At 40.0% G+C, this 15,759-nt stretch overlaps 1 protein-coding gene across 1 annotated transcript; it reads right to left on the reverse strand.

The window, feature by feature from the left end:
• Positions 1-9: 9 nt before the first annotated feature.
• Positions 10-14,264, reverse strand: znf395b (zinc finger protein 395b). The gene is made up of 10 exons (XM_062437330.1): positions 14,098-14,264; positions 11,061-11,233; positions 10,325-10,473; positions 10,125-10,237; positions 8,184-8,383; positions 7,889-7,989; positions 6,933-7,227; positions 2,402-2,494; positions 2,179-2,285; positions 10-898 (listed from the first exon to the last, which is right to left on the reverse strand). The coding sequence occupies exons 2-10, from the start codon at positions 11,184-11,186 to the stop codon at positions 787-789; spliced, it is 1,296 nt and encodes a 431-aa protein (XP_062293314.1). The 5' UTR covers positions 11,187-11,233; positions 14,098-14,264; the 3' UTR covers positions 10-786.
• Positions 14,265-15,759: the final 1,495 nt, after the last annotated feature.

Genomic DNA, 15,759 nt, shown 5'->3' on the forward strand with positions numbered 1-15,759 from the left:
TACAAACTCTTTCCCCTAATGCTAGTCCCATCACCATGATTCCAAAGCTTCACGGATAAAACCATTAACACTGGTCGTATACCAACACATGGGCAGGAAGGAAATCCATTTCATGGAGGGATCTTGGTTGAGTCAAACCAAATGTAGCTTATTCTTGTGAATGTATATTCCAACAAAGTGCCAAAAAACATGAAAATTACAAAAAAAAAAAAAAAAAAAAAGAATCGGCCCAATGCTCAGGCTGAACAAGACGATTTAAAAAAAAAGAAAAAGAAAAAAAAAAGGTATAAAATACTCGTACGTAACTCAAAGCACACAATATAATGTACATCATAACCACTGTGTAACCACTGGAAGAGAGAGGGTTGGAATAAAAGAAACAGCCAAGTAGCAGTCTAATACAGTGGAGCTACAGGGGCAGTAATATGACCTTTGGATAAAGTAGGAGAGTATCGTAGGCTTAGCACATCACATGATCAAAGTCAGCCAACAGTTAGCACCATCGCAGACTTCAGTTCTCAGGGTCGAGTTACAAAGATACAGAAAAAACTCCATTTGCATTCCTTTAGGAAAAGAAACAAAACAAGTTGAAAGTAAAAAAAAACCCAACATGTAGTAAAAGAACAGCTGTTTTTCTTGATGGCTCTCGGGCCCTGATTTATACGTCTATATCCTCTTTTCTTTTTTTTTTAAAAGTCTCTTTTTTTCATCACTCATCCATCCATCCATCCATCCATCCATCCATCCACCTCGCTGTATCTGACTCTCTCCATCACGCGGCTGTTTTTAGTCAGGGAAGCGCTGGCAGGCTTTTTTCCAGCGGCAGGCGGTGCACCACTGATCCTTGCGCTCAACTCCGTACACCTTGCGGCACTTTTTGGCCTCCCCGCGACCCTTCCTGAAGATGTAAAGACAGATAATGTGTGGGTGAGAAACACGGCAGAGAGGGCAGGAAAGGGGGTCTTAACAAACGCTTCATGTTATCAGTGTCTATAAACATGAGACTGAGAGAAAAAAGATAACAAATGAGGCAATGATTGAATCAATTTTATCTCTCTTGGCTAAGCCATGGAAATGTGATGTTGCCGGCAGCAAAGCAGGTGATAAAATGACAACCAGGAGGCGACAGATGCAGTGGACAGATACAGGGATCAAAACAAGAAAGCTGCAGAAAAAAAATCCCTATTTCTCTATTTGTAAGGCTTCATTTAGACTCAAGTGTTAAATATATACGTAAAGCATCTTCTTGATGGTGAGCTACAATATACATTTCAACTGTCATATCTTAAAAGGCAGTTTGGCCTCACATCTAAACGTCTTTTGCATTTTTAACAATGTTTTTGGTATTCTATAAACCAAATGATTGATTCATTGGAGAAAAAAAGGCAGATAATTGAAATAATTATACAGAAACAACTAGATTAGAGTTATTATTGTTTTCTAGAAGTATTAAAAAATAGTTTACAGCTGTAATATTAAAGCAAAACAGGCCTGTTTTCCAATTCAATCAGTAGAGAGAAAAAGATCACAGTAATAAATGCAATGATGCAACTGAGCAAAGCATGACTGACGGCTTCCACGTCGCAGCGATGGATTCGCATCAATAACTGAACTGCAGAACTGTTTTCTATGTGGTTTGAGCAAGCCTGAGAGGTAATGTACAAATTCAATCTGGGTGTGAACACTTTAGCATTATCTATGGAGTAAGACATTTACAAAAGAAATCAGCAAAATCTCAATTAACGTTGAAAATGTAACAATATATGGATATAAAAACAACAACAAGAAGTGAACTGGTGGCATATTAGCATCGTTAGCTTAGCATTAAATGTAATGGTCTTTTTTTTATTAGCCATGCTCGTGACTATTGAATGTATTATCATAAAAAATGTGTAAAGACATTCCTGTAGATCACAGAGTGAATTGTAATAAACTTTGATGATCACTAATGATTACTAATTAGAAAATATTAGCAGGATAAAGTTAAACTAAGATGTGATAAAAACATTACCTGCTGACATAAGCATTTAGCTCAAAGCACCACTGTTCCTAAGTACAGCCTCACAGAGCTTTTAGCGTGGGTGTATAAACTCTATAATAGTAGTTTAAAATGTTAATAGCAGGTCAAACATGTGAAATGTCAGACAGTGAACACACTCATGTGATGTGATGGCTCACCTGAAGGTACAGTGAGTGCGAGAGGGCGACGCACTCATCGGCTGAAGCCTGTTCTGTTGGAGCCACTGCTCCCCGACGCTGACAGACCGACAGCGAGGTTTCACCATCTGGGCCGGCACACACACAACAAGAGAGTTAATACAATGATATGTAATGGTGGAGACAAACACAGTCTTACTGTATCTGAGAAAATTCAACAGGCAGAAGGGGACTAGAGACCCACCGGAGCGTTACTTTGACTGGGGGCAGAGACGGAGGTGGAGCCCTGGCAGCTGGGGGTCCTGGAGACCACCGATACCTGGACGGGGCTACAGGCCTGGAGGGGAGGAAGGAAGAGGAGATAACACATGATTCATCATATCTGAAGGACTTTAAACTGACTGAGAGCCTGTTTGTGATGGATTCTGATATGAAAACATTTAGAGAATCTGAATCTGCCTCATCAGAATTTTTTTTGGTCTCTTAGGGACAGCGAAAACAAGCTGTTAACACGCCACTGTCAACACCTGATGAAGCTCATATGGTGAACATGGCAACATTAGCATTCATTTGGAGCTGTTTCTGCCCAATTGGCAAATATAAGTCCAATATTTACTCTCCTTTTAGCTCTATTTTGGTCTCCACCAGCAGCTGAGGAAAATATCAGGCTTTTTAGCAGCTATTTGCTCTACCACCTGCTAAATCTGTTTATCTGCTGATTGGTGTTGGACGTGTAGCTTACTGTTGGCTTATTTGCAATTTATTCAATGAAACAGTGAACCGTAAGACGCTAAAAGACTCCGCAGGATTGCAGAGATGGTTGATAATTCCCTGTGGGTTTGTCACCACGAGCGACACCTTTTTACATTACATTCAGTTATGTGTTATGGTTTTTCAAAAAATGACACTTTAAGGATGTCACCTAGTTTATTATTTAACACAATTATCCCATTTGACGATGTGCCAAAGTACCAAAATGACACAATTTTAAGTAGGTGATATTTAGATGGAAAAAAGCCACACATATAAAGCTGAATAAACCCACTCAGATCTTTTCAGCTGTAATTTTATGTCTTCAACTGGTTCAGGAAGCTGAAGCCCCAGGTATAACTAGCACCAACAGATAAGAAGATATTAAACCCATGCTAGCCAACCTCTTAGCAACAGTATCTGAGATCTGAGACATGCAGAACTTTGAACTTCTTTTATGAGAAAGCATTTGGGAATATTTAACATGTTTCTTCTGGCATTTTATGTTTTTTAGAGCCATTCAGTGTTGGGTGATAATTCTCTAGGGGTTCATCATTCCCCAGAAATCTGGGAGTGATCTTTGACTCGGACCTGAGCTTTTCTAAACATTTTAGCAATATCACCAAGAGAGCTTCAATCAAATTAGGAATTAGGACCAAAATCAGACCATTTCTTTCATTCAGTGATACTCAAACCCTTATTCATGTTTTTGTCTCCTGCCATCTACACTACTGCAACTCATTGATTGCCAGACTGCCACAGAAATCTATAAACCGTCTCCAACTTGTAGAAAACACTACAGCAAGAACCCGTAAATACGACCAAATCTCCCCTATTTTTGCCTCATTGCACTGGTTAACCTGTGGTCCAATTTTGGCTGAAATGCCAATTCAAGGCTTTTGATTCCACTCAGTTGCGAGCTACATCCAAAACGCCACACATGAAAAGATTTGTTTCCAGTGAAGTTGTTCCCATTCCCTCCGCCCCATTTCTCCTCCCCGTGCAACCCTGAACTCTCCGAACAAAGCACATGCCCCTGCATTCTTAACACCCCATCCCTTTAGAAACAGAAATAGATGGAGAGAAGTGGTTAAAATTGCATTGAAAAAAACAGAACACATTAATGCATATCCACTGTGTTCAGTCTGGCAGTAACAGTGAGTGTGCCTTAATCAGAAAAAAAAGTGCCTGTGTGAGTTTAACACTGTGGTCAGGCATCTCAAGCCCCCGGCAGACATGACACACACAGTAACACTGCTCCACCAGCAGCACTGACCCACAATTTAACCCCACGCTCTTGCTTAGGCAGGATTTCTGCATCCATGAGGAAATGACAGACAAATGTGCTATAAAATGGTCACACCACATAACATCTGTATCAGTAGTAAAATGCAAAAAAAAAATTGATTGTCATGCTTATTTTGTGAGGGACATTTTTCAGAAAGTTTGTAGGTTGAATCAGTCCAAAGTGGGCAATGATTCATACGTGCAGTTTTAATTGCTGTAGCACTACTCTGTAAGGATTTGTGTGGTGTTTTTCTGCCTTTTACAGGCTGGTGAGAGTCTCGTCTCCTTGGGGGAGCAAGCAAGCCGACATCTTACTCTCTCACTGTCACAAAGCATTCATTTACAGGCTCAGTGGCACAGGGTAAATGCAGGTCACTAGTAAAAATGTGCTGCTTTGTGATGCATAAACAAAGTTGTAGCTCATTGGCTCATTAGAGAGGAATCTGCATAGGGATGCTGTGTGAGGAAAGACCTTTAAAAAACTATTTTACATGAAACTCCAATAAGATTATTATTAAAGTCCTTTGAGAAATTTAGCAAAGAAAATAATTTGATTCAATTCTATGCTCATTTACGTTTGATTTCATGGAAAAGATGACTGAATTTGGGTCCAGAGCGATAAGAAACAGCGACGTTTGGAAAGTTAATTCTTGTATTCACACATATTCCCCAAAATCGTGACATTTAATAATTCATACAAACAAGGACTATGCTGTCTCCTTTCATCGCTCTCAAACAATTTCATCTCTTAAAACAGCCCCTTCTTTCAGAGAAGGACTTAAATACGGGGAAATACATAATTATTTATTGAAATCAGGAATCCTAAATACCAATACAGAGACAGAGACTGTGATGAAAAATAAATGAACATTCCCCGAAACTGCAAGGAGTGTTTTCTGAGAATTATACAGCAATCAGCCATTAACACAGCATTAAAAAAACAAAAGTCTTCATTAAAATTTGGACTCATTCAATTATTTTAGGTAGGCTAGTGTCATTCCAGGTTTTACAGCTGGTTGAGCATATATCTAACCACACTACACTAATTAATCATCTGGGAAATCAGCGGCTTTTCGGCTCATTTACTCTCTGCTGAGGGTTAGACGGGTGAAGATAATACCGCTCTCATATCTGTACACTCAATATAAAGCTATAGCTAGCAGCCAGATAGCTTAGCTTAGCATAAAGACTGGGAACAGGAGGAAAGCGTTAGCCTGGCTCTGTCCAAACATGACAAAATTCAACTAGTAACACCTCTTAAACAATCTTGTTGTTTAAGTATGAAGTATGAAGTAAAAAGAAAAGGCAAGTTGTTTTATGGTGGATTATATGCCTGACTATTTCTTGGCCAAGTGCAGGAGCAGTCTTTGCTTGTTATGAGAGGACTTTAAAAAAAATTTGGATAGAGCAAAGCTAGCTGTTTCCCCCGTTTCAATTGTTTATGCTAAGCTAGGCTAACATCTACGGGGACCAAGTAAGATTATCTGGGACTTTCAGCTACTTAAAAATTAAAAATGTCCTGACAGCGCTGATGGAGCTCAGGATTCATCCGTAAAGGCTGCTTAATCACAAACAATCCCACCGTATCAACCTGAATCTGTGTCTAAACAGCTGACCTGATGTGTAGCAGAACACAGAACATTAATTACTGTAAAATCCTGACAGATCCAGTGTTAATGAAGTTACCACAGCTGTGTCACATGAGTAAATATGCACATCATTCTCAATTTAAAGATGCACTTATCGTTGCAGCTGCTGTGGGATGTTGCAGGTATTTAATAAAGTCAAAGCCAGATGTGGGCAACAAACAGGACGTGTACTGATGTTTCTGATACATTTGGAGACATTATTGTAAAATTTAGACATCAATCGAACACGTTTCACACCTGCCTGAAACACATAAGCTGTATTTTGACATTTGACATTTCAGCACATTAAGTTATAGATGTAACAGAGATACTAGAGAAGTAGAATAAGCTAAATATGTGAAAGTTGGTTTGTGATTGTGGAAAAAAGTTTTCATGATGGAGCAGTCTGCGTGATGAAAAATATGGAGAAAATCCTCAAACATTGGAAACTGCCCCGCTCAAAGTAACTTTACTGCCTGTAATGCATCCATGGCCTGTGTGCATCTTGTTATGTGCCGCACCATATTTCTCTCCCCCTGTGGTTCCACAGTCAAGTTCCAGTAAGTTCCACTCTGTTACATTAAAATACCAGTTTCGAGGAGCAACAATATGCAGGGCTCAGCTCAACGTTCAGACACAAGCAGTGGCAGCACTCGGGATCTACACGACGGACCCAAAAGCTTTGGCGCCATGCTCACAGCTGGTGTCTTAAGTGCTGCTGTTGACATGAACATAAAATGAGACGCTGGAGGTTTTCTGCCAATGATCCAATATGTTTTGGAGTTGGTTTAAAATGAATATTGAGGGAAAGTTAGCTTTCTTTCAGCTTCTGGGGGAATCTAATGTCTTGTCAATTACACATTTTACAGGGGACAGATTTCCATGTTTCTATTTTACCTTCTAACATCTTCCAAAGATAATGTCATTTCTAAATCATCAAATTAAACCTATTGGACTTATTGGCCGCCAAACAAATACTATAAAGTAATATCTAGTTTGGCACTGGACAAACTTAAAGCATTCACATAGTTTTCCTGCCAAAACATGATAGCTGTCACAGTCAGTAGGCCAAAACTTGTTAGTGACTGAGGAAAACACTGCTGCACCCACCTGATAGAGATGCTCTGAGTGGATCTGCCAGAAGCTGCTGGGGGCTGACTGGCTGAGCGGACTGGGCCTGCTCGGGCCTGGCCCAGAGGTGGAGTTGGACCTGGGCCTCTGCGCCGGCGGGATCTGGAGCCCCGAACCCGGAGGAGAACCGCAGGAGGCCCAGCTGAGATGAGAGGACGAGGCCTGGCCCAGAGCCTGCTGGGAGGGAGCCGGAGCGGAGCTGGCGTCCACCGTCTCACATGAGATCTTAGTGTAGTAGAAGTCTTCTTCTCTCTGCGACTGGTCTGACCCACTGCTGTGTGTTGCACGAGTGTGTCAGTGTGTTAGTGGTTGTTTATGGGTGTTGGAAGGACAAAGTGGTGGACACACAGAGGAAAAACAGGGGGTTGTTTGGGCCGATACTAAAAGCAGCACTCACTGTGGCCCAGATATAAAAACTCAAAAATGTCTCATCACTTTCCATAACTAAGTCAGAGCTCTTCCACAACCTGAAAATTTTATTTGCTCCTGTTTTTTTAATGATGTTTTCCAACTTAGAAATATTCTAAAGGGCTAAACTGTCTGGTTTCCACTCGAGCTCTGTCTACAATAGAGAAGTGGCAGCACAATGTAGACACACTGCTAGAAAAAACCCCAAAATATCGCACATCAATATTATATGAATACTTCCAATTTTGCCAAAAATGTCATCAAACTACCTGCCTTTCTTTCTTTATGAAACTGTCAAGTGCTAAAAGTTTGCATCAAATGTCTGATCAGATTCATCTTTTTAATTAGTTCTTTACATAGTTTAGTTATTTTGATTTTAGACTATTTTATTTAGGCAGAGCTCTTGTAAAGACATTAGAAATCTTTAGCTTCTTTTGTTAAATGAAAAATGTCATTATCTACAGTATGTATTTTCACTACTTTATGTAATGATTGTAACAATTAAAACATTCAAGATGCCAGCTCACCCCAGATGCAGCACCCGGATGTGCCTTTTTATTCCGACTGAAGACGTGAGCACTTTGCCACAACTGGGCCACAGACACTTATACACGCCTCTGAAAGAGCTCTGTGAGAAAGAAAACAGCAGAGACACAGAGTAAAAAATACAGAAGCGTCTTTTAAACTGCAGCAAATCAGCAAAAAAACACAATATTAGATCAAAAAGTGCAACCATTGCTGATTTTAAAGGACTCTTAGACACTATATGTTGCTAAAAGCTGATTAGAAAAAAACTTTAAAGGATCGTGTGCAGCTCTGTACCTTTGGCTTTTTGGCATTAACCTCGTCTGGCTGCTCCAGCTCCATATGTAGGCCTTCATCGGGGCTGCTGTCCATCTCAGTGACGGACGGCGAGGGGGCCGGGCTCACGTTGCCGTGGTCCCAACTCCAGTATCCACTGCTGCCGCTGTCAGAGAGCTCGCCGCCGCCACACTCCATGTCAGCTGACGATGACGAGCCAGCTACAGAGAGGTGGATTCACAGTTTAGTTTTCAAGCAAACTATTTCTTGTCTTGTTTTTTTTTTTTTACTTCTCAAACAAGTTACAACTAAGCTGAAGACACTTCACACTCAAACCTGCACAAACCCTGTGAAAATATACCTTATGGTTTATATTGCAAATATCCCAGGCTCCTTTGTGATTAAAATAGACACTGTGCATTTGGGACTGCTCTCTGCTGCTTTACTCTCTGCCCATCCTACAGAGAACAGCAGGTGTCCCGCACTGGTGCCAAGCTTCCGACGTGCATCTATTTTCTGAGACAGTTTTACCATCATTTAATGCTCTCTTAGTTCTTCTCTCCCCATCCCCGTTTGCTCTATTCCCTGTTTAATGAAATTTTGTTTATCGCTTTGCCTAAAAATCTAAAATAGCAAGTAGTCTATTATTTTTTACTCGAGCATATTTTCTTACTTTCATCCAAGTTAAATAAAGAAAGTAAACCTATCCTGATACTTTAGACATACCAAGTTTTTCCTTGATATATGAGAAGCACTGCAGGGATTTTCACATGAAATTCTACTTAAAGCGAGACGATGTAAGTTTAGCAAGAAGAAAGAACACATTCATCTACTAACAAATGGAAAGCAATAAAACTCACTCTTGCTCGGTTCAATACAATCACAGGTTTTGCTGCAACAACCTAGTTTATGGTGGCTCATGTCAGCTGAGATTTGCTAAAACTCTTCCCTACATGTGCTACTGTTTTACTCAAATTAAGTATTTAATATCATCCAAAAAAATGCCACTAAGGACCTTATTGAAAACTTCAAAACAGCAGAGAAGTAAGTATGAAAAATAACCACTCCATCTGCACCACATATGTTTTGCAATAGGAACTGACAAAACCAAAAGCAGTTACTTACACTGTACTAAATTAGCCGACTCCTGTTTGACATACTGTTTTTTTCTGGGAGAGTTAATAAGGGGAATTTTTGGGGGTTTTGCATCCAACTTGTGTATTTGCTTTGGATCCACCCTTTGCTTTTGCTGCATGCAGCCAGTCTTACAAATATTCTTTTATGATTTCAACATTCAGTGTCATTTCTCAGTACTCACATACACTGAAAAGAAATTGTGTTTCTCCCAGGCCAAAAACAGCACACTTGCAGATTAAAACATTTAAACAAACTTAAATTAAAAAGATATAAGAATAATAAAAATACACTAAGCAATTATGTAGTTTGATATTGTCACTTTTATTACTGTTTATTTTTAGCAGTGCTCAGCTGTCAGGACTGAAGCTGAGCACTGCTGTCTAATAAAGCACCCTTCCCTTTATAAAAGTTTAATTGGATATAACTATAGGCTTTATTAATAGTTAATAAAACATTTACTAATGCTTTATATGTCAGCTATAAGCCAATAATAACAATGCTTGGGTTTCAAAAGTTGTGAAAACTCATCAATATTTTAGGCCACTATATTTACTTATTAACATGACTGCAGAAATAAATATTTAAACCCTGTAAAAATCATTATTTTACTTATGCACAGAAGTGACAAATCCAAACCGCATACTTACAAAACAGAAAGGATAAACCTAGAAATCCAAAATGTGTTCTAATAAATAATTAATTTATAAAACCATTCATAACCATTAATAAAGCCATTTGTCTTTTTATATGAGGTGCCTTTCTGGAAGTGGTGCTGAAAATATCAGGGGCACAGATCAGCCTGTGTGTTGGTGAGGTTATACAGACCTTGTCCAGTATCTGTTTGTGGGGGGCTCTGGACCACAGGGTTACAGGACAGACTGGTCAGGACCATGGCTGCCATGATCTCGTCCATCTCCACTGACTCTGGGCTGCGGAAACTGGACAAAAAAAAGGCAGATTTCCCTTAGACCCTGCTGTGATAAAGTCCACTTTCACTTATGCTTAAACTGTAACCTAACCCTTACCTGTACGGCGGCTCTCTGGTGGCTGACGTGTTGCTGTGGTGCATTGTGGGTGCCATGGTTTGCAGGTTACTCCAGCCTGACGTCTTGTTCTTGTGATGCTCGCTCTCCGTGAATGCTTTCTCAGCCTGGACATTACTCTGCCTGTACACCTTCAGAGCGAATGTAATGAAATAATGAGCTCCAAGTTAAAGTGCGAAACAGTTTCACTTCTCACGCGACACTTCCAGTCACTCGGGAGTGAAGCAAATCAATGACGGCTTACATGAACATCGTATTATTGACCATACTGTGCTTATTTGGGTTAAGCTGTTTACACGATACCCTGCGACTGAGTCTCGCTGTTGCCATGAATAAAGAAGTTAAGAGAATATTTCCTGTCCATCTGTGGCGTCCTGCCTGCAGACAGCACAATATGCCAGGGTAACAGTATGAAAAGGAAGCGGCTGCCAGCCCCTGACCAGGCAGCGCATTACGTCTAACACAAGGGGGAAAGAAATGGTAATCCCATTTGTCGGAGCTCCTCCTTTTTTTTCTCAGTGAGGTTTTAAACTTTGTTATCATCTAAATACACACATGCAAGTATGAATGCAGTGCAAATGAATGAATGAATGTATCAGTAAGTTAATGACCAGATCAAGTTGTGAATGAGAAAAAAAAAACATCTAAATGAGAATAAACATCTATAATTATATACATTAACTTGCAAAGGGAGTCTAATCCCTGCTGGTCTACCCACCAGAGTCTGCTGTGTGTCTGGCCCGTTGTGTGTCGTCGTAGAGATGCGGGCCTGTACTCCCAACGGGCAGGCCGCCGTCCCTCCTGGCCCCGCGCCTGCTCTGTCCTCAGGTCCCATAGCTGCCATGGTGCCGCTGCACACAGTGAAGGGACTCAGCACAGTGTCGCACCTTCCTGCAGACGAGACACCGGGGAGAGAGAGAGTTAGATTTCAACCCATATCACCAGAGTTTTTAAATGTCTCTACGGTAAAGCTATATCCCTAAAATCACCTATTAAAGATGAACCCCATTGATTTAGCACTGCACATCTATGAAGTCACAAGACATGGATGTTAAAAAAAGCAGGAGGCAAAAAGGAGGAAGCAGCAAATGTCAAGATATCCTGTCTTCTAGTCTCTAATATGGGTGAAGATCCAAAAAACACCCAATCCTACATTTCTCATAAGGCAACTCAATAGCATCTTTCTGTTGACACTTGTTGCTTCATGAAAGTTCATTTCTTTCAAACGTCATCTCCTCAGTTTGTAATGCAAGCGTTTTTTTTTTTTAAAGGCTCAAGCTGAGATAAAATAAACTGAACTTAACTGTGACTTTTTTGCCATCTTTATCTTATATAATATTCACCATAAATTCCAGTAGGTTACTTTTATTAAAATACTGGCACAGTCTCCTCATTAAGCGATGACGGTTAAAGGTTATTTTCAAGCTAAAGAGAATATGCCCTGAATAAATCATGGCATCAAATGATAAATATTGTGATTCGTCTGATGAATAAACATGTTGATCTTAACAGAAGGCGGCTTTGAGATTTTGCCGACAAGTGAGAGTTGGCAAACGCTCATGCACTCATTCCATCTTGCATCTCTCTGCCTGACAGTGCAGAGCAACACACCACGGGGGGATTTGAAAAAAATGACTGCAGGAATTTGAAGTGAACACAGACTCGTGTGGATTTAGATAGCGTCTGAACCAAAATCTCGCTGTAGTTTTGTTGTCCGCTCTGATAAAGTACGTGACTGATAACATGATCCGGCCACATAATCTGAGGTTTGGGTGCATTCATTGAGGCCAGTCGCCCATAGAGGTAAAATGGGAGCGATGCTGCATTCAGGAAATGCGGTAATAGGCTTGATGAATGGTCGAAAGTAACAAAGCAGTGACTTTGCGGTGCTCACCTTCCATTGTTCACTGAGTTTCATGTATTACAGTCATTTTAATCTGTCAAATTCACACAGAAAATGAATCATCAACCATTTTGATTATCGTGAAAAATATCAAATATCAGTGTTTTCTGATGTGTATTAAATATTATTACTTATTATACTGTTTTCATTCTAAACTGTATTTTCAACAAATATTGTTTTAAAAAGTTCCCTGATTTAGATAGTATTGCGAATGGAGCTTTGCCTGAATACTTTTTTGATATTGTTTTTGCATTTTCTGATTATTTTTCTAAAGCATGGGGAAGAAGGAGGAAAGTAACATATGATAGAACATTTCCTCAGACTCAGTATTATATGGATTACAGAATAATGGTTTATGGACTGGATCATATATACAAGTTTGGCACTAATGGATGCATGTCTTGTGCTTTTTAGGTGGTTGTGTTTGTATATTTGTTGTTTTTTCATTGTGGGATATCATTATTTGTGGAAGGATTATGCTTATGTTTGGATAATATTTATGTATTGTGAATTGTGCAGTTAGATGATGGTGTTTTTGCATTTTATACATATTTTTCCTCAGACTCTATTCTATTTAGATTGCAGAGTATTGGTTTATGAACTATATTAAATATGCAGTGTTTCGTAATAATGGATGCAGATATAGTTCATATTTTGCCTTGTTTAGATTTGTCTATTATGTCTTGTGCTTTTTAGGAGGCTGTGTTTTATATATTTATTGTTTTTCCATTGTGGTATGTCATTATTTGTGGAAGGATTATGTTTATGTTTGGATAATATTTATGTATTGTGCATTGTGCATTTAGATGATGGTGGGCTTAAATGCATGGATGTTTTGTTTGTTATTAGTTAACATATCTGAATATAAATAACCAGACAGGAAAATAAAACTACTCACTCATCCAAACTGTCATATAGAAGTAAAGATAGAGTGAACCAGTGCTCTTATTTACTTTCTAAGCAGCATTTTTAACAATAAAGCTCCAATCTCCCATCCAGTTTCAGTGCACTCGAACGCAGCATAAAGCCTGATTTTCCCCCACCTTTCGACCAATCAGCGACGAGCCTCAGTAGTAAACAAGCGCCACAGTGTGGGTGGGGCCCCTCAGCTGATTGGCTGCCCCCTCATCCCCCAGTAACACACCCCCTTTCTGACAACGTGTGCAGACACGAGTTTCGCCGGGAGGGACTGAGCTGGACGAGCAGCACGGCTGAAAATAACCTCATTTTTTTCTCTCTTTTTTAACATAAAAGTAAGATTAAAAAACAGCCTGAAAGCGTGAATTCACACATGTGACAAACAAGAAAAGCAAAATAAAAAAAACGAGTAAACAGTGTTGATAGAGCAACCCCCAAGAAAAATAATAATAACGTCATCCCCCTCACTGCTGGGAGGTGCAGGTTTAACCCAGTTTAAACTCATATTTATAGTAGCAAGATAAACGACTTTAAATGCATTTAAATGTAAAGCAGTAAATCCCTGCACGTCATTGAGTAGGCTGCTGCAAATTTGTTGCAAGTTATACACGAAGATAAGAGCTTTAAGGAGAGCACTTTCACCATCAAACATATCCTCTATTTATCCTTATTTATAGTAGTGATTGTGGTGTATTTTTAAGGCAATAATGAACCCCTGGGAGTCAGTTTATCACCCCTTAAAAACTACCATCACTGATCTCCACCCGGCAACGCAGATAGAGATCAGGAGAAACACCTCCTCCCCCCACCTCCCTCCCTTCCTCCCCCCAGCACAAGCAAAACAATATTACTATGCCTGCTGCAACACATAAAAAAAACCCTATTATTATTCATTTTTTTTTCAATAATAAACAGCATTTCTTCCTGTACTCACTTGGCCGCCGGAGCCCTCTCTGTGTCCTGTCCGTCCCGTCGGAGCACAGCAGCGGGTCGTGGCTGCTCGGCTGTCCCGCCGCTCGCCGGCTCTCAGTCTGCCGGGGGAAAAGGGGGTTGGTCGCTCGGGCTATACGCGCCGCCTACGTGTGTCTGCTCAGTGGACCAATGCCGGGGGTGACAGCTGGGAAGAGTGCAGAGATATCAGCCTGCAGCGCGCTGTGCACAAAAGGATGATCTAGGTGAGGGGTTACCAGAGCAGCAGCAGCAGCATCCTCTGTCTGTCTGTGTGTCTGTGTGTCTGTATGTTTGCCTCGCTCTCGCTCTCTCTCTCTCTCTCTCTCTCTCTCTCTCTGTCTCTCTCTCTCTCTCTCTCTCTCTCTCTCTCTCTCTCTCTCTCTCTCTCTCTCTCTCTCTCTCTCTCTGTGTGTGCGTGTGTTTGCCTGTCTGTCTTTCTGTGTGTCTGTGTGTCAATCTCAAGCACATACAAATCAGGATGTTTGTTCATTTGATGACAATGAGCCCCACACAAGTGTGTTATTTGGATTCTGGCCTCAACAATGTAATGAAATAAGCATAAATGAGATGTTCTTTAGTTCCATGCAGGGGCGGCCTATATGTGGTTTAGGCCTCATAGGTGGTTGCCAAATGTGTAGGACTTTACTGACTTGTTTTCTTAGCATTTTCCTCTCTTTTTCCCTCCATTGATTTGCATGGGTTTTGATTTGGTTTGTTTTTGCAAAGCCTGACTAGTAGGTCACACCACCAAACACTCAATGAATGGGGTCTTGACTGGAAGTACATTGCCTGGGCTGGAAATACCATTGCTGTTGAATTCATATTATAATTTCTTGTACTGTAGGTGCTGTTGTTGCTTCTTTTTTTTTGGGAGGGGGCTCTAATATAGTCAAGGCCGGGCTTGGTTACAGCGTAATTTAAATGCATTGTATTGACATAACAGAGGAGATTTGAGTGCATGTTTGCAATAGAAATAGAAATAAACATACAAAGTACCATGAAGTCACTCAGACATATTCACAATGGAGCTGGAGCATTTATTTTTTAGAAGAAATGACAAAACTTCCTGTTCCAGCTTCCTAAATGTGAATATTTTCTTGTTTCTTTAGTCTTCTTTGATATTAAAAGGAATATCTTTGAGTTGTGGACTGTTGGACGGGACAAAACAAGACATTTTCAGGGTGTATTTTGACCTTTGGGAAACAGTTATTGACTTTTTTCACCATTTTCTGACATTTTATGGACCAAACAATCAATTGATTAAATGAGTAAATAATATACAGATTAATTGATAATGAAAACTTGTTTATTGCAGCTTAAACTCACTATATTGTAAGTCCCTGTAAGATCATATTGAATCCCAAGCAAAGTTTGTTTTGGTACATGCAATTTATTATGACTATAATTTGAATTTTACACTAATACACACAGATCAGTATGATAATCCTTTCACCACCATTAGCAAAAAGCTCAAAACTAGTAAAAAAAAAAAAAAAGGGCACACAGCATATCAACCCCCAACATCACATGATAAATTACCCACATACAGATCAAACACGACTTTGTATGCGTATTCCTAGTGTGTACGCGTGTTTGAGCGTCTCTCTCTGTGCCTGCATGTGTGTGTGTTTCTGTGTGTGTTAGA

The sequence above is a fragment of the Scomber scombrus genome, chromosome 17 (assembly GCF_963691925.1).
Source record: "Scomber scombrus chromosome 17, fScoSco1.1, whole genome shotgun sequence".
Lineage (NCBI taxonomy): Eukaryota > Metazoa > Chordata > Actinopteri > Scombriformes > Scombridae > Scomber > Scomber scombrus.